Source organism: Ahaetulla prasina, chromosome 3 (genome assembly GCF_028640845.1).
Source record: "Ahaetulla prasina isolate Xishuangbanna chromosome 3, ASM2864084v1, whole genome shotgun sequence".
Lineage (NCBI taxonomy): Eukaryota > Metazoa > Chordata > Lepidosauria > Squamata > Colubridae > Ahaetulla > Ahaetulla prasina.
Window position 1 is genome coordinate 81,969,827 of NC_080541.1, and position 27,399 is coordinate 81,997,225.

The 27,399-nt window shown below is 40.5% G+C and overlaps 1 protein-coding gene across 1 annotated transcript in view; it reads left to right on the forward strand.

Moving 5' to 3' along the window:
- Positions 1–27,399, forward strand: part of F13A1 (coagulation factor XIII A chain) — a 142,174-nt gene that overhangs the window by 18,091 nt on the left and 96,684 nt on the right. Inside the window, exon 3 of the mRNA XM_058175275.1 lies at positions 7,288–7,476. Coding sequence (XP_058031258.1) covers positions 7,288–7,476 — 189 coding nt within the window. The remainder of the gene's footprint in view (positions 1–7,287; positions 7,477–27,399) is intronic.

A 27,399-nucleotide genomic window follows, 5' to 3' on the forward strand; every position in this document is an offset into this window, starting at 1 on the left:
TGTTGAGGGAATTATTTGTTTAGCAGAGTGATGGCCTTCGGGGAAAAAACTGTTCTTGTGTCTAGTTGTTCTGTTGTGCAGTGCTCTATAGGGTCGTTTTGAGGGTAGGAGTTGAAACAGTTTATGTCCTGGATGTGAGGGATCTGTAAATATTTTCACGGCCCTCTTCTTGATTCATGCAGTATACAGGTCCTCAATGGAAGGCAGGTTGGTAGCAATTATTTTTTCTGCAGTCCTCTGAAGACTGTGTCTTTCTTGTTGGGTTGCAGAACCGAACCAGACAGTTATAGAATTGCTAAGTAGAAAGATGTAGATAAATGAGGCAGGAGGGGAAGGAAGTCTTTATGTGTAGCTTAGTTCTTTAGACACAGTTCAGTTCAGTCCAGAACAGGGCTGTCAAACTTGGGGCTTGCAGACCAGATGCAACACGCGCTGGCCACACCCGGTTTAGCGAAGGGGAAAAATATGCAATACGTCACATGACATCGTCGTTATGACATGAGTTCCCCACCTCTGTGCTAGAATGTATGAAGGGGATTTCCATCAATAATCCTTGTTTCAAGAATTCTTACCTCTTGACAATAACATGACATTTGAAAATTTAATAGAAAGGAGAAATATTTCATATTCTAAAAAATAATCGCTTTTTTCTGTAATGGGATAAAGCTCATAGATTAAAGTGAATGTTCTACTTGGAAAGAATATATAGCAGAAGGGAAAAAATATTTGTCCTTCAGAACTCTATGTGGGCAGGGTTTCTTGTGGCAACTAATGGATCAGAGGTGGGTTTCAGCAGGTTCTGACCAGTTCTGGAGAATCGGTAGCGAAAATTTTGAGTAGTTCGGAGAACTGGTAGTAAAAATTCTGACTGGCCCCGCCCCCATCTGTTCTCTGCCTCCCAAATCCCAGCTGATTGGGAGGAAATGGGGATTTTGCGGTATTCTTCCCCTGGATTGGGGAGGGAATGGAAATTTTACAGTATCCTTCCTCTGCCATGCCCACCAAGCCATGCCCAAAGAACTGGTAGTAAAAATTTTTGAAACCCACCACTGTAATGGATCCATGGTCAGAGCAACCGGGGTCATTCGGCTAATTAGTTCCTAAAATATTGTTTGTTGGGGGGGGGGGAAAGACCTTAGCACTCTGCCTGCATTATTGTGAAATTCATGTACAGTTGAAGGCGGATTAATCATTACGTTTTGAGGTTATGTGATGAAAGTTCTCGGATGCCATGGTGCTCAGTGTGACATGAAAATCAGCAAAAGTATTTGTGGTTTGTTTGCAATATCAGCAGAAGTATTAAGAAATTTGTAACCCTTGAAGCACTAATTCTGCCTCAGATAGATAAATGAATAGGAATATATAAGAATATCAGAATAATCTGCTGGATCAGGCCAATACCCATGTTTATCCAGCATTAATAAAAATGACGATAGCAGTAATCTTACAAAACCAAGTAGGTAGTATACAGTGGTGGGTTTCACATTTTGTTATCACCAGTTCGCCACTTCGTGCACGCACCCACCTTCCGCATATGCGCCTGGCCTCAAAAACGTGCCTAAACAGGACAGTAGAACACTGGGGGTGGGGGGCACCAGCAATCTCCGCTACCAGTTCACCTGAACTGGTACGAACCGGCTTAATACCACCTCTGGTAGTATATCTAAATAAAGTAATTTTATTTCTACAATAGCCCAGAATGTCAGACACCTCTGTAGTGCTCCTAAGTAGATGGTAGAAATATTCTCCTGTTCAATTGTTCTCCTGAAACTGAATTTGGGAGGTGTGTTGCTCAGAATCTTAAGATCATATATGCCTCCAAGATTAGTAGTCCTGTAGAGCAGGGGTCTCCAACCTTGGTCCCTTTAAGACTTGTGGACTTCAACTCCTAGAGTTCCTCAGCCAGCTTTGCTGAATTGAAGTCCACAAGTCTTAAAGGGACCAAAGTTGGAGACCCCTGCTGTAGAGAACTGTCCATAAATCTATCCAACTCCCCCTCTTAAAAACATCCAAATTAGCAGCCAGTACTACCTCTTTTGATAATGTATTAATGTATTATTGTTACTGAGTTTTCTTACGTCTGCTCTAAATCTCTTTCTAATCAACTTTATTGGATGACTGCTGATCCTTGTATTTTGAGGGCAGAGACGTTCACTTTGTCCAGGTCACACATAAGTTTATACATCTCGATCGTGGCTCTACCCCCATTTTTCCCATCTAACTTTCCCAAACTTCCTAGCATTTTCTCATGGTAAAGGAACTTGAGTCTCCTGACAACTTTGGTTGCCCTCCTCTATACTATTTCCAGCTGCTGTAGATCCTTCTTCAAATAATAATGAGATGCAGTTGCTCAATAGACCTATATAAGGGCATTACAGAATCAGATATACAATAGAGATGTTTAAATTCATTACAATGTTGGCTTTATTTCCATTTCCCTTCCTCGTGATTTCTAGGATGGAATTGGCTGCAGTCTGAGTTGTCACTAAAATCTCAATTATGATTCCCTAAATCTTTGGGATATTAGTTATAAATACCATATAAACTATCAGACCTTGGGAGGAGGGGTTCACAACTTTACATTTACTTCTACTAAATTTCATTTGCAATTTCGTTGACCATTCACCCAGTTACAATAGATTCTTCTGGAGTACTTCTAGACGCATTTGGTTTTTACAGCATTAGCAGTGTACACAAATTTGGCTGGCTCACTGCTTATGACTAAGTCAAGAATATTTACAAGAAACTTTAAGCAAGATCCCAAAATAAATCCCTGAAAAACATTATTTCTTACTGCTCTCTTTTGAGAAAATTGCCTGTGTATTTCTCAGCTTTGCTTCCTTTTTTTCCAGCCAGATCTGTCTCTCCAGAATGCCATTGTGTGTTCATATCTAATAGCGTTTTGTATTTTTACACGACACGACACGACACGGCTAGGCTAGGCTAGGCTAGGCTAGGCTAGGCTAGGCTAAGCTGGGCTAGAATAGAATAGAATAGAATAGAATAGAATAGAATAGAATAGCAGAGTTGGAAGGGACCTTTGAGGTCTTCTAGTCCAACCCACTGCTGAGGCAGGAAACACCATAGCATTTCAGACAAATGGCTGTCCAACCTCTTCTTTAAAACTTCCAGTACTGGAGAATTCACAACTTCTGGAGCCAAGTTAGTCCACTGATTAATTGTTCTATGAAAATTTCTTCTAGGTTGCTTCTTTCCTTGATTAGTTTCCATCCATTGCTTCTTGTCTTGCTCTTGACTCCCTCTTCTTTGTGGCAACCCCAAGATATTGGAACACTGCTGTCATGTCACCCTTAGTCCTTCTTTCCATTCACCGAGTCTCCCTTCTTCCTCTCCTCACTATATCCCATACGTGGACTGCAAAAATATAGAGGCCTAGATTTTCAGAAAACATTGTCTCCTGCCACCTAGTGTTCTTCTACATTTATGTAGCTTGAGGAGCATCATGTGAGAGAGACTTGAGATGCTGTGCAGGGGTGGGGAAGCTGTTTTCTATTTATTTATTTATTTTTTATTTTATTTATTTATTTTGTCACACAGTATATATAAGCATAAGCATGAAATGACTATACAATATATAAGCATATATAAAAGTACGAGTATGTAATAACTATATTAACTGGATATAATGAAAGGAAACAAAAGGACAGGAATGGTAGGCACGCTTGTGCTCTTATGCACGCCCCTTACAGACCTGTTATATAAAATCATATAAGATACATAAAGTCCTAAAGCTGTACCTGGTATTCCTTCCTACCACACTGTAAGTATTTATTTCTATACATACTGTATGTATGTATTCCAAGTGTAAGTCAGAATGTACCCTTGGTACAGTGGTGAGATTCAAGTAATTTAACAACCGGTTCTCTGCCCTAATGATTTCTTCCAACAACCAGTATTGTGTCTTGCCCGCCCTCAGAGCAGCCGGGGCCTTCTTATCTGCTCCCGAACACGGAGGAATGTATGCCTCCCGGCCCCAGTCCTGGCTCCATGCCCAAACAAACTGCAGAAGAAGGAGCACCTCCCTGCCCCAGCCCTGACTCCATGCCCAGGCAAACGGAGCAGCTAGACCCCTCCCCCTCCTCCACAGCATGTGAGCCTGAGGAGGGTTTATTACCAACAGCTGATTGGAGTGATCCTCGCATCAGAAGATTGGATAGGCGGAGGCAACAGAAGGAAGGGAGGGGCAGGCCTTAATGAGTGCTGAGTCATGGAGCCACACCCCATGGCCTATATAAAGGATCTGCTTTCTGGCAGTCTCTGAGTCAGGCAAAAGTCGAACTTATCTTGCTGAAGTCACTTACTGGTCTCCTGCCTGCTCTGAGGACTTTGCTAGGACTTTGGGCAGAGCTGCAGAGGCAAGCCTGATTCGGATTTCCCTGACCCGGCCGTCAGCGGAGGAGTGGGACACAACAACCATTTTGCCAAACTGCTCAGAAAGTTAACAACCGGTTCTCCCGAAGTGGTGCGAACTGGTTGAATCCCACCACTGCCTTGGTATTAGCAACTGAGGTTTTAAATTGGAGAGATTTTGGCATAATAGAATTTATTGGCCAAGTGTGATTGGACACACAAGGAATTTGTCTTGGTGCATATGCTCTCAGTGTACATAAAAGAAAAGATACGTTCATCAAGGTACAACATTTACAACACAAATGATGGTCAATATATCAATATAAATCATAAGGATTGCCAGCAACAAAGTTACAGTCATACAGTCATAAGTGGAAAGAGATTGGTGATGGGAACTATGAGAAGATTAATAGTAGTGCAGATTTAGTAAATAATTTGACAGTGTTGAGGGAATTATTTGTTTAGCAGAGTGATGGCCTTCAGGAAAAAACTGTTCTAATTACCATGCTTCAGGAAAAGAAAGGGCTCCTCTCTTTTGAGATTTGATTCATATACTACATGAGGCAGCAGAACACAGTTTAAATTACATTTTGGCAGGGTGGAGATATCTACTGGGAATATATGTGTTATAAAACCCAAACCAGCTTGCAACATGGCTTCATTAGAATGATACTGGGTGATTAATCCTTTGGGAGCTACTGTCGTGAGGTTCTTTAGTCTGTCTAAAGAGAAGCCTTATTAAAAGGTTTTTGCGATGGCCAATAGCATAAAAAGCGGTATATTTTCCTAGGCTAACCACAGGACACAGCTTCAACATTACAACAAGGGCGCTCAGCTGTTGAATTAAAATTTAATTTGGAAGTGGTAGGATTGCCTCCAGGCTGCATTATCTGTCTTCAAAGGGTCTGCATCATTGATGAGGCTTCCTTTAAGGTCAGAAGTCTGGTGTTCTGTAGTTGGGAATGGGAAAAGCTGAGAAGAGCTGTTAATAAGGACTGCAACAGTCATACTAGTTATGTTAGATAAATCAGCAGTTCCTGGAGCTTTTAAGAACCCTCCCCCCCACTTTCCAAATCCCAAATGTATTTTGTTTGTGTTTGTTCTTGTGGAAAACAGGTTTGGCAAAATTTGTGTCCAATATATTGTGTCCAATACAATATACCGGTATGTAGCTCAGGGTTGAACTGTGGAGTCCTTGGTGCTCTCTCAGTTTGGTTGTCGACTTGCAGATGTTTCATTACCTGACTAGATAACATAATGTTATCTAGTTCAGGGGTTTTCAACCTTGGTCCCTTTAAGACTTGTGGACTTCAACTCCCAGAATCCCTCAGCCAGCTGGCTGAGGGACTCTGGGAGTTGAAGTCCACAAGTCTTAAAGGGACCAAGGTTGGAGAGCCCTGATCTAGTTGGGCAGATAACATAACGTTATCTAGTTGGGTAACATCTGCAAGCCAACAACCAAGCTCAGAGAGCACCCAGGACCTCATAAAAAGCATACGTCTACAATTTCATATGTATTCACTGGCCAAAGTTGCAGAAATTGGTTGTGTAGTTTTGCTCGCTCCCACCCTGTGTCATGAGGTTTAGAAATTTGCTACACCATTCATTTTTCAAAATAAAACTTCAGGCCTCATGATTTCTTCCAACATCACAGGGCAGTCACTTGGAAGAACATTTGTCAACTGTGTGTCTAAGTAAAAAGCTGATGAAACTGAGAGGTTTTTGTTCAAAACAAAATTTTGGAAGCCTGCTAATACTAAATTAACACTCATATGAACACTCATTAAACCAGAGGGCATTTTAAAGAATGTGGGGCCTAGAGCCATGTTAATAAATAAAATATCCTTTTCAAGCCAGGGTCATGTTTTCAGCCAAATAAAAATAAATATCCCAATAGCAGCTAAGCTTTATCATGTGTGAATGCTGAACATCTACTTAAAAGGACACCAAGAAGAAAAATAATATTCACTCTTCCAAGTCACAGGGCCTGACACAACATCCAAATAACTTAAACAGTCATGATTAACAAGTTTATTGAATGCTGTTTTTAAATATTAAACAAGGTGGAAAAGTAACCTCTTTTCCAAATACGTAGAAACATATATTATACATTGTAAGAAACTGAGCACTGCTGGAATTCTTAATTTATACTGGTATTTCAACCATATATATTATCTGAGATTCTCACTTTGTTGTATAGTAAATGGGAGTGAATGCAGGGCTTATTGCTAAACTCAGCTCAATTTAGTTTTGATTGTTTATGACATAGATCTTCACAATGTAGCAAGCATAATATATTAGTTGAATATGAAAAATAAATAAGTTAAAATAGAAGTAGCAAGTCCAAAACTGACGAATTCAAAGCTAAATATAATATCCCATAACACCCATTTCTTGACATTTAATTTGTATAACTTCAATCAAGGATAGAGGGGAAAAAATAATCATAATAGTTAACTGTCAGAGGTTTTTAGTGAAGTCTCAACATCAGCTTTATAAAACCTGGCATGTCCCTTAGCTCAGATTATTAAAAATGTAGGAAGTTATCACAAAATTGGTAGCTAGATTGGCTTGTTTATTCTTGTTTATTTTTGAACAGGGTGAGATTTTTTGTGCCTTAATACAAAGGATAATTTAGGAAATAAAGGGGAAGATCCTTTGTCTTATTTAAAATGATAAAAGCATAGATTTTTAAAGCATCTCTACCTTTTTCACAAGGTAGTTACTCTCATTTATCCTCAGATATTTGAGAAAAATTCTTTACCTCACAATCCAATGCAGAGAAATTGCAGAGAAATTGCCGACTGACATAAGTGTGAATTTTCTGTGAAATATATTAAGCAAATGGAATTAATTGTGGGGAAATGGCTGTGCTAGCTTTAAAACATGATGTTTTCTATCTCTGTTTACTTGAAGATATTCTGGAAGTCGAAAGAGTCAATGTATTCAGCCGTGAATATGAAATTAATAAAAAGGAGCACCACACAGACAAATACTACAATTTCAAATTGATTGTGCGCCGAGGACAGACTTTCCATATGCAGATTACATTCACTCGTGCATACAATCCAGAGAAGGACCAATTCTGGATTGAATACCTTATAGGTAAGTGTCAACTAGTGCCTGTTCTTGTTATTGTCTGTCTTTTTATCTTGGAAACGCCTATAGATTACAGTGGCAAAACAGTGTAAGGGTCATTTTGAACCCAGATGTATATCCTTCAGATGTATATTTTGTATATACATCCTGCAGAGATATTTGTCACAATATCTCAGGTACTTAAACACCTCTCCCTTACCGCTGTGAACATCCATGACAGACAAGTGCACTGAGGGGAAAAATGGGCTAAGGGAGTATAGGAAAATGTAGTTATGCTTTAAAGCGGGGGTGTCAAATTTGCGTCGTCATGGCCTCGTCACGTGATGTATCAGGACTTTCTCCCCCTTCGCTAAACCGGGTGGGGGTGGGACCATCACGTGACATATCTGGCCCATGGGCCGTGAGTTTAATACCCCTGCTTTAAAGTGTGCACAAGTATTTTGTAGTCGGAGACTACATATATGTCTATATCTATATACATTTACTACATAGTTTGTGTCTTTTAATTTTTGCAACGGTTCCACCGTAGCAGAAGAATCACATTTGTAAATAATGGAGTTTTGATAAAGTTTGGTAATGCAATTTTGAGTAATTTAAAAATTAGTTGCATGCAGTTCACAAGCTGCAAGCTTGATTTGGGGTATCTCCAAAATCAGTGCTTCTTAAAGTGTCCCCCAAGACCCTCCCAGAAATTCAGGAAATCAAAATTATTTGCCAGAGGTTGAAGATATATGCAAACATTCTCATTATAATTTTGAAATTATGTTAAAAATAGTATTTTGTTTGTTAAAAATAGTATTTTTAATTAAAAATATTTATTTTCAAATGTAATAACTGGGGATGGAACCCATTAAATGGCTGATATGTGCATATGTTTCGCCAGGGTGATTATTTCATTATTTCATTATTTTACTATTTTTATTTTTTATTATTTTTATTTCTTTTATATATAGATATATTTTTATTTGAATTTATATCCCGCCCTTCTCCGAAGACTCACGGCGGCTTACACAGTGTTAAGCAATAGTCTTCATCCATTTGTATATTATATACAAAGTCAACTTTTATTGCCCCCAACAATCTGGGTCCTCATTTTACCTACTTTATAAAGGATGGAAGGCTGAGTCAACCTTGGGCCTGGTGGGACTTGAACTTGCAGTAATTGCAAGCAGCTGTGTTAATAACAGACAGACTTAGTCTGTTAAGGCACCAGAGGCCCTTTATATTGTGTTTTTATTTCCTGTAAGCCCCCTTGAGTCGCTGTGAGCGAGTAGGTGGCAATATAAATTTTCCAAATAAAATAAATAAATAAATAAAATGTTTAATATTGTTATTTTTACATTATTCAATAAATAGATATCATATGTGTACATTATTTTAATTTTTAATATGGTGAATATTGATAACATATAAGCTCTGCAAATGAAAACTCTTTGCAGTCCGCCATAATTTTTAAAAGTGGGGAGTGGGAAAGCAAAATTTTAAGAAATACTGCCTCAGATGTTCAATGCATGAGGAAAAGCAAAGCAAAGCAAAGCAAAAAGCAAACCCCTCCCCCAAACATTTTTCCAAGCTTGTGGGCCAGGTGGGGGAGGGGAAGAGAAACAGACCTCAGGCTGTGGATGTGTGCTTGTAATGAATATCTGCAGGAGGGCCAGGTATGGTGTCCAAATGGATCAGAAAGCATTAAATAAAGTCAGAGATGGCAACCTTTTCAGGCATTGCAGGCTATGATTTGATTGGCACTGGGTGCCCGCCTCCCTATTTATTTATGTATACGGTATGTGTAAGGTTGGAGATCTTTTGAAATTTTCAGCACACAGTTACTGTGTGGTGTATTTGGTGATAATCACCAAATCACTAAACCACCATTATTGGAATCCTACGGTGCTACAGAGCTCAGAAATAAAGAACAGGCCAGAGGGCAAATAAGATCTAAAACAAACAAAATTGTGTCCTTAAAAATCAAGATGTGAACATCCGTAGCATCAGAATATTTCTAATATTCAACCGAAGCTTGCCTTCCTGTAATTTAAATTCATTCTTCTGTCTCCTGTATTGTAGAATGATGTCTTGGCTCTCTTGTGGATGATATTATTTGAAGTATCTTTCAAGTATCACAGCGGTGTTATCAAATCCCCATAAATAAAATACTCTAAGACAAACCTTTATCTGGGCTACAGAATTCCAGATGCCCGCCAGATGGGAGCAGAGAGTTAAAAATTTCTTTATACAGCAATACCTCGAAGATATTGCGGGTTGGGTCCATCGCAATAAAGCAAGTCACACCATTATTTTTTTTGGTTTCCCAGGGCACATAAAAGTTATATTTACACATAGTCTATTAAATGTGCAATAGCACAATGCTTTAAAAAAATCAATGTACATGCCTTAATTAAATTGTACTTTATTGCTAAAAATGCTAATCACCCTCTGAGCCTCACTGAATTATAATCTTTTTGTTGGTAGAGGGTCTTGTAAAAAAACCTGCAGTATCTGTGAAACGTAATAAAGAACAATCTTTATAAAATGAGGTGCGCCTATATTCCTTTGCTGCCATCTGGTGATTGTAAAATATTTCGGGGCCTAGCTATGGCACACCTAATCTCTTCCCCCCTCCTTGTTTCATGTTCAGAAAAGAGGAGGAAAGAATATCCAACAGCAATTGCTGTTTGAGTCTTCAAAGTCATCCAGTACACGCTAAGGGGGCTTGGTTGTCACAGAAACAGTAAATGATGGCTTCTCTCCTCACTGCATTGTTCTCAAGATGTTTTGAAAACAATCTCTTGATGATCTACTCTACAGGCCTTGCAGAGATCAATGAAAGACTGCAACTATCTAAAGCAGCCTTTGTCAACCTTTTTGCCCTGGAGGGACCTCTGCATAAAGATAGCAAAAATACAGAAACTTCACTTCTAACTGCACAATCCATGTTTTACAAAGTGGCATGCTGACAACTGAATCATGGCATGTAAAACTTTCCGAAGTTTGAATGGTAGCATTATGTGGCCTGTGAATTTTTTTAAACCTCCCCCCATCACAATCTTTTGGAACCCTGGGTGAGCAAGGCTGTTGTGTCTGTGCCCCCGAGCCAGGCCTCCTGCCAGAAAGTGACTTGGAAAGTGAGGGGGAAGGGCCATCAGGACTTACCTCGGGAGCACCAGCTTCCCTGGCTCAGCTCCAGGAGCCAGAGGCAGGCCAGGTGGAAGAGATAACGAGGCCTCTGTCCCCTGACTCTTCCCCCCCCGGCCACGCCTCCAGACCCAGCTGATGGCAATCAGGCCTGGCTGGACCCTAGGTTTCGTAGGCAGGAGAGGCGGGAACAACAGAAGCAGGGGTGGGGAAGGCCTAGGAAGTGCTGAGTCATGGAGCTACACCCCACAGGATATAAAGGCAGCAAGAGCTGCTGTGCCTCTTTGTAGCAGGCAAATCAACTGATTAACTAAGAGCTGAAGTACTGTTTGTTCCTGGATGACTCATCGGCGCCGAGGGAGATAACAGAGACACTTGGCAGACGCTCACTAGTTTGCTGCCAGAGCTGATAGTGCCGGCTAATTAAGCCATCGCTCAGACGGAGGTGAGGGGGGACAGAACAAAGCCTGTCAAAATCGTGGCCCATGGGCCAAATGCGTCATGCACTGGCCACGCCTGGTTTAGCGAAGAGGGAAAATGTCCCGATATGTCACGTGACGCTGCCGTGACGATGTGAGTTTGACACCCCTGCTCTAGAGCTTCCTTTCCCCCTTTGTGAAGATATGGGAGGCAATGTTTGCATCCTGTCATCTGGCCCCATCTCCTGTTTTCTAGGAGATTCTCAAAGACAATACAGAAAACTCTGGTCGAATGAATAGCATATTCCTTTATCATAGGACGTAATTCATCTGACCCTGGAGATTTAAACACGCTCTCCAACCACCTTTTTGTCAGTCTCAGTCTTTTCATCTGCTCTTCACAAGTGCTTTTTGGGGTCCATATCTCTTCTCGGAAAGAATTGTGGCTTGTTCCTTACTGTCTCCTACTTGCAGCACAAAAGTGCCTCAATAAAATGCTCACCCCTTGTTCCTTTGATCTCATCCCCAGCCAATAACGGACAATTTCGAATCGTAGGTAAATGTTTCTGCTAAATGGTTGTTTCTGCTAAAAAGATAATATAATATGCAAATATGCATGATGCATGCATTTCTGAATAAGTTCTGAATAAGTTGCGTTCACATTTTATATTTTGAAATATTTATTTATTTATTGTATGTGTGAATACTCAGAAAAGGGATGAATTATTGGTGACTGATTGGGTATTCACCATCTCATAAAGTAAATATTGTTTATGGATTAAAGGTCCTGTTAACAGCCAATTTGATGATTGTTGGTGGTACCAGGCAAAACACGGGGGGGGGGGCGGTATGATTTCTATTCCTGCCTAGGATACAAGGCCAGTTGGGCAACTGGGGCAGTCGCTCATTCTCAGCCCTAACAAGAAGGTCAAATGGCAAACTACCAAAATCTTGCCATAAAACCGCATGGACTTGTCCAGGCAGTTGCTAGGAATCAAGAATAAATTGAAGGTTAAAGCCATCCTACTATTAGGATTAACATTATAATTAGGATTAGGATTAGGATTAGGGTTAAGATCAACTATGACTGCTTTTTAGAAGGCCAGATCCTGAAGATGAAACTGAAATACTTTGGCCACCTAATGAGAAGGAAGGACTCACTGAAGAAGAGCCTAATGCTGGGAAAGATTGAGGGCAATAGAAGAAGGGGACGACAGAGAACGAGGTGGCTGGATGGAGTCACTGAAGCAGTAGGCATGAGTTTAAATGGACTCCAGAGGATGGTAGAGGACAGGAAGGCATGGAGGAACGTTGTCCATGGGGTCGTGATGGGTTGGACACGACTTCGCAACTAACAACAACAACTGTTAGGATTAACTCTTATAATTTTGTACGTTAATTTTTGAGTGCTCTAAATGCCTTTAGAGCAGTGGTCCCTGATCTTTCTGGCAACAGGGACTGGTTTTGTAGAAAACAATTTTTCCATGTACCAGGTGGGGGATAATTTGTGTGCAACTTCGATCCCGTGAATGAGCAGATGCAGGTCCCCTCACTCTCCTGCCACTTGCATGGCCTGATTCCTAACCGGCCACAGTCCACAAATAGGAGGGTTGGGTTGGGTACCCCGCTTTAGAGATGTGCTGAAGCAGGGCACAAAGAAATGACGTTTCTCTAATTCGTCTGTAACCATCATTATGCTGACACTGATGAAGGAAATTCCATTTAACGGTCATGAATAAGAATTATTTTTATTTCTGCTCTCCATGAATTAGTCTGATATATTCATGACTACATTTTTTATGGGAGTCGTTACCATGCATTCATAGCAATTTATGATGCTTTCTGTAAAGTTTTTCCCCAGACTGAATTGATCATTTGTTGATTACTTAACATGTGATTCTTAGCTGAATGAAAGAGGTGGCTCTTTTTGAAAAACAGCTGTGTTATATTTAATGGGGTGCCATGAAGGCTCTGTGTGTATTTCCAATACTTCTTTCACTTCTGCAAATAATCAGGTTAATGTTATGCTGATGAAAATTCACGGAAGAACTTGCATTATGGTTGAAATAGATAGGTCAGGTTGTTTCTGACCTAACTTATTTTCACATGTGTTTATCCATAATTCAATTTCAACATGTTTGTACATTAATGTGCATGAAAAAAAATTCTCTCTATATATAGGTGAAAGATTTTTGCAGCTCTAAGAGAAACCAGGAGATATAAAATGCATTTGTAAATATTTAATAATATTTTCAAATGTATTTTTCATGGAATACGTTTTTCTAAATATATGTCACCTTTGCAGTTGTAAAGATATTTTAACATAAAATATACATCTGTAAGTACATTTTTTATCTTCTTTTAAAGCTCTGGATTATATTGCAACATTTAGAATGCTGCGAAATCTTAAAGACTTCCAATGTGGAGATTAGGCCAATTTGTATCAGAATTTACACGTTCTGGATCAGTAAAACCTAGTTATCTACTATGACTTCCCCCTGGATAGTCCCATGGGGTGCCCTCTAGATGCATGGTCTTGGCTAAAGACATGATTGGATTTGTAACTCAACATACCTGGAGGAAATATAGTAGAGAGGGATCTTTATCAAACTATATCAACCTTAAGGCAAAATCGCTGCACACTCTAAATGAGTTACCGATGCTAATTTTTTCTTCGCAGCCCTTTTCTTGACCATTATAAACTCATCAAGAATTGGTTTTGAATTGACATTTAATTTATCTTTCTGGGCACTAGGTCCATTCGTGCATTTGAATTATTGATCTCCCCCTTTCTCTTGCTGCATATAATCATACGGCCATTTATTACATCTGCTATTTATAAATAGGACATATTTCGGTTTTACATTTAGTTTTGGCATAAAGACAGCTTCTTTCCAGTTTCTTCCCTTATGATTTTAGATTCCAGTGTGTATTAAAAAGAAGGGTGGTACCCAGTCATGTCTTAAGGAAAAATGAAGGAATACTCTTAGGTCTAGGGCAGCGGTGAAATCCAATTTTTTTTTACTACTGGTTCTGTGGGCGTGGCTTGGTGGGCATGATGTGGCTTGGTGGACATGGCTTGATGGGCGTGGCAGGGGAAGGATACTGCAAAAACTCCATTCCCACCCCACTCCAGGGGGAAGGATATTGTTGTGACAAAATAAATAAAATAAATAAATAAATAAATATTGCAAAATCTCTATTCCCACTCCACTCCAGGGGGAAGGATATTGCAAAATCTCTATTCCCACCCCGCTCTGGGGCCAGCCAGAGGTGGTATTTGCCAGTTCTCCGAACTGCTCAAAATTTCTGCTACCAGTTCGCCAGAACCTGTTAGAACCTGCTGGATTTCACCCCTGGTCTAGAGACTTTCCTCACTTGCACTTAAACACAACCTAATCTTATCATCACGACACCTTGTTTCTGCCCTTGTCCCCTAAGCATGGAGTAATTTTCATCTTTTTCCTCAGCCCATGACTGACAGAGGCTTAAGTTACCTGTAGTGCAAAAGTAGTACTTTCCCCCTTATTCCATCACCATCCCAGGAGAGTCACCAGCTACATAAAAGGCTTTGTTATCTATTATCTTGAAGGGAAGTCAGGTGATGGGCAGTTTCTCAGGACAGAAACAGTAGCATCAGGATAGAGATTGGCAATGGGACAGCATTTTTTTTTGGTTGATTTAGTTTTCTGCTGACTCAAAGATGAGGGAGAATAAATCTAATAAAACTGAGGGGTTGCTGAGTTCAGGTGCTCAGCTTGTGGATCTAGTGTAACACCTCTGCTATTTCTTGCAGGAGACAATAATGTTTTGTAATGGCAGACTAGCATAGTAGCTTGTATGCAATTCAAGACTTTTTGCTTTTCTTCTTATTTTTCTGGATATGCAAAACAAAAGATATAGAATTATCTGCAATAGTACTAATACAAAAAATAATGAAAAATTAGTCCTGTCTCTACAATTGCTATTAGTAATGGAACTGATGGGTCACAACGTGGTTTCCTTCGTTGTACCTAGTTTTAATTAAGGGTATACTACTGCACTACTGTACTAAAATGGTATAGCTTTATTTGTGATTATTAGAAATTAAAAAATCTTACTGTTTACTGACATGAATACTAAGGGCAGAATGCATTTGTTATCACCTTCTTCATCAGCTCCCTTAGATATTAAATTTGTACAGATTTGGAAGAGTCTCATATTTTTAGAATATCAGACAGCATAATTCTGGCAAATGAAATCAGTGATGTTTTAACTAGATATGCATAAAAATAGAGTTAGGAGAGATATCAAGAAATAATAAATATCTTGGATATTTTTAGTAGAATATTTTTTTTCTCTCTTAACAACCTTGTAATCTCCTCCGTTAGGGTGGAGTTGGAGCGACTGAATTAGGGGTGGGTTCTATTTACCTTTACTACTGGTTTACATTGTACCCATGCGCTTGTGCTTGTTCCATTCGCACATGCGCGCTCTTCTGCACATGCGCAGATCACTTTTGCTGAGGTTCGGGTCAGTGGGCGGAGCCTCCTGCCGGTTTTACTACCGGTTCTATAGAACTGGTCCGAACCGGGGGCAACCCACCACTGGACTGAATGGAGCTGAGCATTTACTGGACGGATGCTCTTCCTGATATCTATGTGGAGTTATTTATTTTATTTACTTATTTATTTATTTTGTCACACAGTATATATAAGCATAAGCATGAAATAACTATACAATATATAAGCATATATATAAGCATGAGTATGTAATAACTATATTAATTGGATATAACGAAAGGAAACAATAGGACAGGAACAGTAGGCACGCTTGTGCTCTTATGCACGCCCCATACAGACCTCTTAGGAATGGGTCAATAGTAGACAGTTTTTGGTTGAAGCTTTGGGGATTTTGGGAAGAGACCACAGAGTCAGGTAGTGTATTCCAAGCATTAACAACTCTGTTACTGAAATCATATTTTCTGCAATCAAGATTGGAGCGGTTAACATTAAGCTTAAATCTATTGTTTGCTTGTGTATTGTTGCAACTGAAGCTGAAATAGTTGTTGACAGGAAGGACATTGTAATAGATGATTCTATGAGTTAAACTCAGGTCATGTCGAAGGCGGCGGAGTTCTAAATTTTCTAAACCCAGGATTTCAAGTCTGGTGGCATAAGGTATTTTGTTGTATTCAGAGGAGTGGAGAACCCTTCTTGTAAAATATTTCTGGACACGTTCAATTGTATTGATATCAGAAATGTGGTATGGGTTCCAGACAGTCGAGCTGTATTCAAGAATTGGTCTAGCAAATGTTTTATATGCTCTAGTTAGTAGTGTAGTGTTTCTGGAGAAGAAGCTATGCAAGATTAGATTTACAACTCCTAAGGCCTTTTTTGTTCATAGCAGATATTTTCTCTATGTGCCCAGTGAGAGAAATATCTGCTGCTATCCAGGATCGAACTCACAGCCTCCTGATTGTGAAATCCAATTTTTTTACTACTGGTTTACATTGTACCCATGCGCTTGTGCTGGTTCCATTCGCACATGCGCGCTCTTCTGCACATGCGCAGATCACTTTTGCTGAGGTTCGGGTCAGTGGGCGGAGCCTCCTGCCGGTTTTACTACCGGTTCTATAGAACTGGTCCGAACCGGGGGCAACCCACCACTGGACTGAATGGAGCTGAGCATTTACTGGATGGATGCTCTTCCTGATATCTATGTGGAGTTATTTTATTTTGTCACACAGTATATATAAGCATGAGTATGTAATAACTATATTAATTGGATATAACGAAAGGAAACAATAGGACAGGAACAGTAGGCACGCTTGTGCTCTTATGCACGCCCCATACAGACCTCTTAGGAATGGGTCAATAGTAGACAGTTTTTGGTTGAAGCTTTGGGGATTTTGGGAAGAGACCACAGAGTCAGGTAGTGTATTCCAAGCATTAACAACTCTGTTACTGAAATCATATTTTCTGCAATCAAGATTGGAGCGGTTAACATTAAGCTTAAATCTATTGTTTGCTTGTGTATTGTTGCAACTGAAGCTGAAATAGTTGTTGACAGGAAGGACATTGTAATAGATGATTCTATGAGTTAAACTCAGGTCATGTCGAAGGCGGCGGAGTTCTAAATTTTCTAAACCCAGGATTTCAAGTCTGGTGGCATAAGATATTTTGTTGTATTCAGAGGAGTGGAGAACTCCTCTTGTAAAATATTTCTGGACACGTTCAATTGTATTGATATCAGAAATGTGGTATGGGTTCCAAACTTTCGAGCTGTATTCAAGAATTGGTCTAGCAAATGTTTTATATGCTCTGGTTAGTAGTGTAGTGTTTTGGAGAAGAAGCTACGCAAGATTAGGTTTACAACTCCTAAGGCCTTTTTTGTTCATAGCAGATATTTTCTCTATGTGCCCAGTGAGAGAAATATCTGCTGCTATCCAGGATCGAACTCACAGCCTCCTGATTGTGAGACAAGAGCTCCACCTCTAGGCCATCATGCTGCTCAAGTAAGAGAATATAATCTTAAAAAGAAAAATGTGTGAGTGTGTATGAGTGTGTATAAAATCAGGTAAGAGGTGAAGTGGGGTATCAGGGTGAAGTACAATTATAAACACATGAATTCTTTGTTGATTGTCAGCCTTTGTTTTCACTTATTAAAGTCACAAACATTTGTGCATGTGCACACCCTATAAACAGCCAAAGTGTCCCAAATTGCACTCAAAGAATTAAAGACATATGGATAGGGCTGTGAATTGCACAAAGCTTTGGCTGTTTCTCTGTCCCTGAAAAATGCACTGAATTCCAGCCAAGGAATAAAACAATTAAATGTGTTTGTAATGGCTTATTTTACATGATTGATTATCCTCTTGGTAGTCATGTCAGGTCATTTTCACAAAGTGTTGGCACCAGGCCTGGTTTGGTACCACATACCCTTACGAGTCCTTGACATCAGCTGAGCCAATTTATTCCATCTAACTACAGCTCAAGATGAACTGAAAAAAAAATACATTTTGAGACTAAGGATATGGGAGCGCTATTTATTTGTTTATAGTATCTCCTACATCTTCACTTTTCTACTTCTTTGACTCTCCCTGTTCCCTGCAGCTGCTAGTTATATAGCACCCTAACTTTTGGGTTCCTAAATAGGATAAAAGAATGCTTTAGAACTCACATCCACATGCAAATTAGGTGAGGTGAGGCAAGGACAGGGTTGGGAAAGAGGCATTGGTAGAATGCAGATTTTTTTTGTGCTTCCCTGTTGGTCAGCTGCAGAGCAGATTCAGGTTCTGCGGCCTTAAAAGCTATTCATTTGCTTTACTTTAAAAGAACAAAATGAGGCCTGTGAGTTGAGATAGATAGCAGAGCACCCAGCAATCTACTCATGCAAATACATCATTGGAACCTGCATAAATTAGGAATTTAGTTGCTTCCAATCCTTTTGTGACTCTTGGAAAATGAAAGATTTAGAGCCATCTAGTTTCCTTTGTTTAGAGTTGTTGGGTTACAATTTGTTTGGGTTGTATTATAAGCTAGACATGGTAGTATGAACCAGGCTAGGGATTAATATATACCTATTATATATTGTTGCCTGTCTTTGGGGTCTGGTGTCAGTTCTTTTATGTGCTGTAGAGACTGGAGGCTAAGCTCATTTGCTCAGTTTCTTCTGTGGTTGTAAAATTTACAATGTAAATCTTGTCAGCAATTGCTGAATAACCTTCCTCTCCCGTACCAGCTTCAAATATTTGAGCAAAAGCTGAAACACTTTGTAGCTCTTCCTTCATGCATGAGGAGAAGAATGAGATGACCGTCTCTGACACTGTTCTCGTTCCATCCTCTGCCAATCACATCCTGTGTCGCTCATGTGATCAAAGACAGGGGAATCTTTAAAATAAGTCATTTCAGATAACATTCTGTGAGTTCAGGATGCCAACCCACAGAGAGTCCATATCCCAAGTACAAGGTGGACCGTCTTCTGGTGACCTATGAGCGATAGTTAGAAAAGAGGTTGAAAATAACATTGCCACCAATGCAAGGTGGTTATACAGGTAGGTCTCAATTCGTGCGGTTCATGAATCCAGTGAAATGGTTGCATTATTTGAATGTGCCCTATTCCAAGTGACATTTCTATGGAAAATAGGATAATTGGTTCCAGCTTGACAGAAATAGGCAATTAAAATGTTTAAATATAAATCTTTATACATTTATCAATGAAATATAACAATAAAAGAAGATAAACCCTTATCCAAAGAATAGCTGCTGTCCCCTGTATTCTGCTGCAGTTCTTCAAAATGAGCCTTTTTTTTTTAGTGCCTCCTTCCCCTCTTTTGGCAAAAATGATGATTAGCATCTAAAAACCCCACTGGCAACTTTATGTGCACTAGTTTCATCCATGTGCACTCTAGACTCACACTAATTGAATTTTGGTTTGCATTGAATGTGACTTCTTATTAACTGATAAATTGCAAAACTTCAAATATAATAGAGTTGGGGGAAAAACACAGAAGAGGGTAACCAAATTGGATGGTCGAACAACAGTCCTAAAAGAGTCAAGAGTAGGAAAAGGTTTTTTAACTTAGAAAAATGGGAGATACTGTTGAGATGTATAAAATTATATACATCACCAAACAAAGGAATTTTTTTCACCTTCTTCAAGAATGCTAGGATAGTGATAGGATAAGAAAAACAAAGTCCACCTCTGTACCATCCATGCTCTTGATTTTAACCTTTTGTTTAATCATTGTTAACCTTAGTTTTAATGCTTTTAAATTTATGCCTTTATGTTATTGTAACACTATCAAAGCTGACACCAGCCAGAACATAGAAAAACTCAAAGAAATAGTGCAAGACTGGAAGATGTGGAAAACCTGGCCCATAAGACTGCCAAGAGTAGGACATGACTGAATAGATATCATTCTCATTATCATCATATTATTGTAAGCCACCCAGAGTTACTCAGGATAGAGAGGCAGACAATGTATAAATTTAATAAAATAAAATATTGGGTCATTTTCTGGTTAGCTGAAAGAAGGTAGCGGTATAGGAACAGACAGAATAACGCACTACTCCACAGAATGCACAATTAACCAGTAGAATTTATTATTACAAGGGATGGTGATGGCCACTAACTTGTATCAATTTGCAAAGAATTGGACATACAGGTAATCCTCGATTTACAACTACAATTGAGTCCAAAATTTCAGTTCTTAATTGAGACATTTGTTAAGTGAGTTTTGCCCCATTTTTCGACCTTTCTTGCCAGTTGTTGAGTGAATCAGTTGATAAGTTAGTAACCCGATTGTCATGCTCCCAGATATAATTTGTGTATATATTGTTGTTGTTCTCCGGCCCCATCTAGTGGCTGGGGCCAAATACCAATCTGTATTGTTTGGAAGCTGACAAAGGCCCTTTCAGGATCATAAACCCTCACTCCCAAAACAAGTGCATCCTGGGAAGTCAGACTCCATTTCCTTCAACATTCGGAAAGAAACAGAAGCACCAGGAAGACTCCATCCTAATCCATGGCACATGTTCATCTGAGGACAAAAATCCACATCCCATACGCCCAGCATTGCTGGTGAGATTCAGATTTATCTGTATTTGTTAATTAATATGCTCACCATCAACTCAACACTACTTATTTTGTATTTAGATTCTTATTGTATGTATTTGAGCCATGGTGGCGCAGTGGTTAGAGAGCAGTACTGCAGGCTACTTCTGCTGACTGCCAACTGCCTGCAATTTGGCAGTTCAAATCTCACCAGGCTCAAGGTTGACTCAGCCTTCCATCCTTCCAAGGTGGGTAAAATGAGGAGCCAAATTTTTGGAGACAATATGCTGACTCTGTAAACCGCTTAGAGAGGGCTGTAAAGCACTGTGAAGCGGTATATAAGTCTAAGTGCTATTGCTATTTCTATTTTTCACCCATCCTGTTCCTTGAATAAAGCATCCACATCTACACACACTGTCTGTTTTATTGGAGGATAGGTGGGTTTAACTGCATGTCAAGCTGCACACAGAGTAAAGTCAAAGGTGGGTTTCAGCAGGTTCTGACCAGTTCTAGAGAACCGGTAGCGGAAATTTTGAGTAGTTCGGAGAACCGGTAGTAAAAATTCTGACTGGCCCTGCCCCCATCTATTCTCTGCCTCCCAAGTCCGAGCTGATCAGGAGGAAATGGGATTTTGCAGTAACCTTCCCCTGGAGTGGGGTAGGAATGGAGATTCTATAGTATCCTTCCTCTGCCACGCCCACCAAGCCATGCCCATCAAGTCGTGCCATACCCAACAAGCCACATCCACAGAATGGGTAGTAAATTTTTTTGAAACTCACCACTGAGTAAAGTATAGGACAGTGTTGGCGAACCTATGGCACGCGTGCCGGAAGTGGCATCTGAAGCCGTCCTGTGCCAAATGCGCGGCCTTGCCGGCTCCTCATCGCATTCCTGCACTCAAACACACGCCGGTCAGCTGGCCGTCATGCGCGTGGTGCTGAAGGACCCCGGAAGTGCGCCGGTCTATCATGCATGTGTGAGCCGGCACCCGGCCTTCCGGGTTGGCATCGTGTGCATGCGTGATGGACCGCCGCACTTCCAGGGTCGCTAGCACCGCGTGCACGATGGCCAGATGACCGGCACGCATTTGAGCACAAGAACACGACATGAGCCAGTGAGGCCGTGCATTCGGCACGGGACGGTTTCGCGTGCAACTTCCGGCACGCGGGCCAGCACATGAGAACGCCAAAGGTTCGCCAACACTGGTATAGGAGAAAAAAACCTTGATATGAACATAATAATGTACAGAAGAAAGACTGATTAGGATTCTTGAATCTTATATGCTGAAGAGTTCTTCTCCTTTAGAGTTTTTTTAAATAAGCATTTTTCTGTCACTTGCTCAAGTGGATATGAAAAGAGTTGGGCAAGATCTATAAATAGTGTATCCTTCTCAATGGTAATGTGTTTGTACCCTGAGTAGACCACCTTCTCAAATCGGTAAGCAAAATATACTTTGTTTCCCTCTTTTAGAAGCATCCACAAGAGAAATCAAGAAGAGGCAAATGACAAAAATACTGTCATGGCACAAGTTCCACTTTCTCTTTTCTAACGTGCCTTGTGATGTGATGCCATGCATGAAAGGGGTGGAGCTTTTACCCCAGCACTGCATTAATATAGTTTTTCTTATATTTACTTTATTATTTTCTTATTTACTGTGCGTCTTTATGCCATACATTCCCAGTAGATCCGGTCAGCTAACAGCGTCAACATGAAATGTCTCAAGACTCCAAATCTTTAAAAAAAAAAGGTGAAAGTCAAACCTTTTTTTTTCACAAAAGCATTCTGGGGGTTTCCTCTATAATACCTTTTCTCCAATGTACACTGAGTTATTACTAAAAAACCTGTGCAAACACTGAAAGGAGCTTTTGCTTCAGTGCTTTAAGCAAATCACTTCTTCAAAACTTGTCGGTGTAATAATAATAGATTCTTCATGTTGCTTATGCAGGGAAACCTCTTTCAGCTACTGAAGCTTTCCTTGCACTTACAACCGAAACAGAATCCCTGTTCTGTCACCCTCCACAGTCCGGGAGACAGGAACGATGACTTAATTAGCCGGCAACTATCAGCTCTGGCAGCAACTAGCGAGCGTCTGCCAAGTGTCTCTGTTATCTCTCTTGATGCCGATGAGTCAGCCAGGAAACCAGGAACAAACAAGACTTCAGCTCTAATTCTCCCTCTAAGCAGTTGATTTGCTTGCCACGGAGTGGTATAGCTGTCCTTGCTGCTTTTATATCCTGTGGGGTGTGGCCCCATGACTCAGCACTTCCTAGGCCTGCCCCACCCTATTATTATTATTATTATTATTATTATTATTATTATTATTATTATTATTATTATTATTATTATTATTATTATTATTATTATTATTAATTTGATTTTTATACCGCCCTTCTCCCGAAGGACTCAGGGCGGTGTACAGGCAAAAATAAAAACAAGTAATACAATGTACAATTTAAAATGCGAATTAAAACCCTTGCTTCTGTTGATCCCACCTCTCCTGCCTAAGAAACCTAGGGTCCGGCCAGGCCTGATTGCCATCAGCTGGGTCTGGAGGCATGGCCTGGGGGGGAAAGAGTCAGAGGATGGAGGCCTCGTTATCTCCTCCAACTGGCCTGCCTCCGGCTCCTGGAGCTGAGCCAGGGAAGCCGGTGCTCCAGAGGTAAGTCTGATGGCCCTTCCCCCTCACTTTCCGAGTCACTTTCTGGCAGGGGGCCCAGCTCGGGGGCGCAGACACAACAATCCCCGCAGTCACGCTATCCAAATTCGGGTGCCTGGCAGTCAACATGGGCACGGTGCTTTTGTCACTTAAGACTGCCATTGGCAGTCTTTCCAGGAGGCTTCCCACAAACCAAGTTAATAGGGGTACACAGAGTCACTTAATGACTGCACGATTCACTTAGCAATTATGCCAAAACGGTTGCAAAATTGGGTGCAGCTTGCTTAATAACCACATTGCTTAGTGATAGGCAATTCAATCCCAAATTGAGGACTACCTGCAGAAGAGTTGGGCCCACAGCAGTTCTTCAAGCACAGTTGGTATTAATTAACCAATCAGTTACAATTAAAGGCAGGTTCAAAGCAGGCAGACGTTTAAAAAACAGGCAATTAAGGATCCATCACTGAAAAGGCCTCTTGCCTCCCATGGTTTTTCCAATTGACGTGTCAGTGGGGCCTCTGTAGTTGAATGTATACAAGTAGTCCTCGATTTACGACTACAATCGAGCTCAAAATTTCTGTTGCAAAGTGAGATATTTGTTAAGTGAGTTTTGCCCCATTTTATGACATGTCTTGTTAAGTGAATCACTGTAGGGGTTAAGTTAGTAACCTGGTGGTTAAGTGAATCTGGCTTTCCCATTGACATTGTTTGTCAGAAGGTCACCAAAGGGGAATCACATGACCCCAGGCAACCATCTTAAATATGAACCAATTGTCAAGCATCTGAATCTTGATCATGTGACCATGGGAATACTACCAAGGTCGTAAGTGTGAATAACGGCCATAAGTCACTTTTTTCAGTGCCGTTGCAACTTTGAATGGTCATTAAATGAACTGTCGAGGACCACCTGAATATAATTTTATTTATAGCCACAAGACGCAAGCTAAAAATGCAGAAATGTATAGAGTTTGGCATCTTGTCCAGTTTAACAAATAACAAAACATGTAAACCACAGTCTTCATTCAAAATGTGGTTGTTGCTACTGTAATTTTCGGACTTTTATCTGCAGGAAAAATGTTCACCTATTCCAAAATATCTCTTCTTGGTCTTGATTGTAAAATAGGTCTGAAATATATAGTAGGATGCAAGACTAGGTCAGATTCATATAACCTAAATGCAAATCGGGGGTGGTGGTGTTAGGATTGGGCCCAAAATAATGTACTAGTAGCTCTTACATCTGCTTGTGTTCAGAATTGATTTGATATATTCAGACAGCCTTGCATTTAATGCTTTACAACAGGGGTCTCCAACCTTGGCAACTTTAAGCCTGGAGGACTTCAACTCCCATAATCCTCCATAATTCTGGGAGCTGAAGTCCTCCAGGCTTAAAGTTGTCAAAGTTGGAGACCCCTGCTTTACAACATGCTGGCTGGGGGATTCTGGGAGTTGAAGTTCACAGATTTTAAAGTTGCTGAGGCTAAGAAACCTTACCAAGTCCAGTCTGTAATGAAGGTGGAAGTAACTTCGTAGAATCTGCCCTCTTTAGTTATAGAGGCATAGCAGTTGAATAGCAGAAGATTCCTGCGAGTCCCTTGGACTGCAAGGTGAACAAACAAGTCAGTCCTAGAGGAGATCATCCCTGACTGCTCTTTAGAAGGCCAGATCCTGAAGATGAAAGTGAAATACTTTGGCCACCTAATGAGAAGGAAGGACTCACTGGAGAAGAGCCTAATGCTGGGAAAGAATGAGGGCAAAAGAAGAAAGGGACTACAGAGAACAAGGTGGCTGGATGGAGTCACTGAAGCAGTAGGCGTGAGCTTAAATGGACTCCAGAGGATGGTAGAGGATAGGAAGGCCTGGGGGAACGTTGTCCATGGGGTCTCGATGGGTCGGACAGGACTTTGCAAATAACAAAAACAACAACAAAAGCAGTTGAATCTGCTTTAGCAATAAAAGGGTATGTATAACTGTAGTAGGGAATTGAGGCAATGTTATTTTCTTGCTGAAATGTTGATTTCTTCCGATAATGGCCTATATATATATAATTTTTAAAAAACCTAAATTATTACAATTACTAATAAGGATCTTGGGATCACAATTGCTAGTATCGTTTTAGGAAGAACAATGAATCTGAGATTATATACTGCTTCATTGCATCCATTTCTACAATATAAATCTTCATAGTGATTTGACCTTTGCCAAAATGGCTTTGTAAAGCCCATTTATATAGGTCTGGCCCCTAAACACTTGTTCTAAACCTAATCAGTCAATACACATCAAAGCATCCATAAAAGGACTTTTTTTATTATTCAGTACTATCTTTTCTTGGCTTCTGTATTCTACTTAATCTACGGACTCCTGAAGACTAGACTGATGGCCTCTGTTTTACCCTCCTGTCTAAATATTCACTTTTTTAAAAATTTACATTTATATCCCGCCCTTCTCCGAAGACTCAGGGCGGCTTACAGTGTGTAAGGCAATAGTCTCATTCTATTTGTATATTTACAAAGTCAACTTATTGCCCCCCCAACAATCTGGGTCCTCATTTTACCTACCTTATAAAGGATGGAAGGCTGAGTCAACCTTGGACCTGGTGGGACTAGAACCTGCAGTAATTGCAGGCAGCTGTGTTTTAATAACAGGCTTCTTACAGCCTGAGCCACAGACGCTTCTCTTAATAAATACAGAGAGCTGATTTTTTTTTTTTAAAAAGGCATCAATCTGTGAGCTTCTCTGGGGATTTCCTATAACTGTTGTAAGAAAGACTTGTAAAAAAAAGTCCCAGTTGTTCCACAGTCAAAATCACAACAAAGGAATATAATAGGTCAGTTTTAGAAACAAAGTAAAATCCTAAAAGCTTATTCTAAGTCTAGCAAATATTGTTTTGAGGCACCGATAGAAACAGCAAGTTTGGTCTTCACAGAATTGGAATGTAAATTATATAAACATGATACATTATTGTATATAATTATTATAAATATGTAATATTGATAGAACCAGTCTGGTGTGGTAGTTAAGGTGTTGGCTTAGAAATCAGGAGACTGTGAGTTCTAATCCCATCTTAGCGGTGGTGGGTTGCTACCTGTTCACCCCTGGTCAGGTGAACCAGTAGCGGTGGCGGGGGGAGGCTCCGCCCTCCCGGCCGGATACCCGGCTCATTGCACGCCTGTGTGAGCACGTGTGCATCCACAAGCAAACTGGTAGCGACAGGTTTTGAAACCCACCCCTGCGCCTTAGACATGAAAGCTAGCTGTGTGACCTTGGGGCAATCACTCTCTTTCAGCCCAACCCACCTTACAGGGTTGTTGTTGTGGGGAAAATAGCAGGAGGAAGGAGCATTATGCATGATGCACCTTGAGTTATTTATAAAAATACTAAAGGTAGAATCAAAATCATATACTATATCAGGGCTGTCAAGCTTGCGGCCCGCGGGCCGGATGCATCCTGTGCTGGCCACGGCCAGTTTAGCGAAGGAGAAAAAAGTCATAATGCATCATGTGACGCTGCTGTGACGTCGCAAGCTTGACATCCCAGTACTATGCTAAATTACATCACACTACACTACACTAATAAGTAGATGTTCTGAGAAGACAATAGCAATAGTGTTTAAGCTTATATACTGCCTCATAGTGGTTTATAGCACTCTCTAAGTCAGTGGTTCTCAACCTTTATAGTGCTGCGACCCCTTTAATACAATTCCCCACGATGTGGCGACCCCTTTAATACAATTCCCCATGATGTGGCGACCCCAACTGTAAAATTATTTTCATTTTGAATTTATCGTGCCTGAAGCCGTATTGGCTAGCGATCTGTACTGCTTGTGATTGCCTTGAGGACGGAGGCATTAAAGTGGAGACTCCTCCCCTATTAAGTTTATCGTGCCTGAAGCCAGATTAGGCTAGCGATAGGGAGTGATTGCAGCTGGCTTGAGAGGGAGACATCAGAGCAAAGATTTCTCTCTTTTTTAATTCATCGCGCCTGAAGCCGAATTTGGCTAGCAATTTGAAGAGCCTGCAGCTGGCTTGTGGAGTCAACCATTGGAGCGCGATTCTTCGACTCGCAAGTATACTTCCCATATTTCCGATGGTCTTAGGCGACCCCTGGCAAATCGTCCTTCGACCCCCAACGGGGTCGCGACCCACAGGTTGAGAACCACTGCTCTAAGTGGCTTACAATGTAAGCATT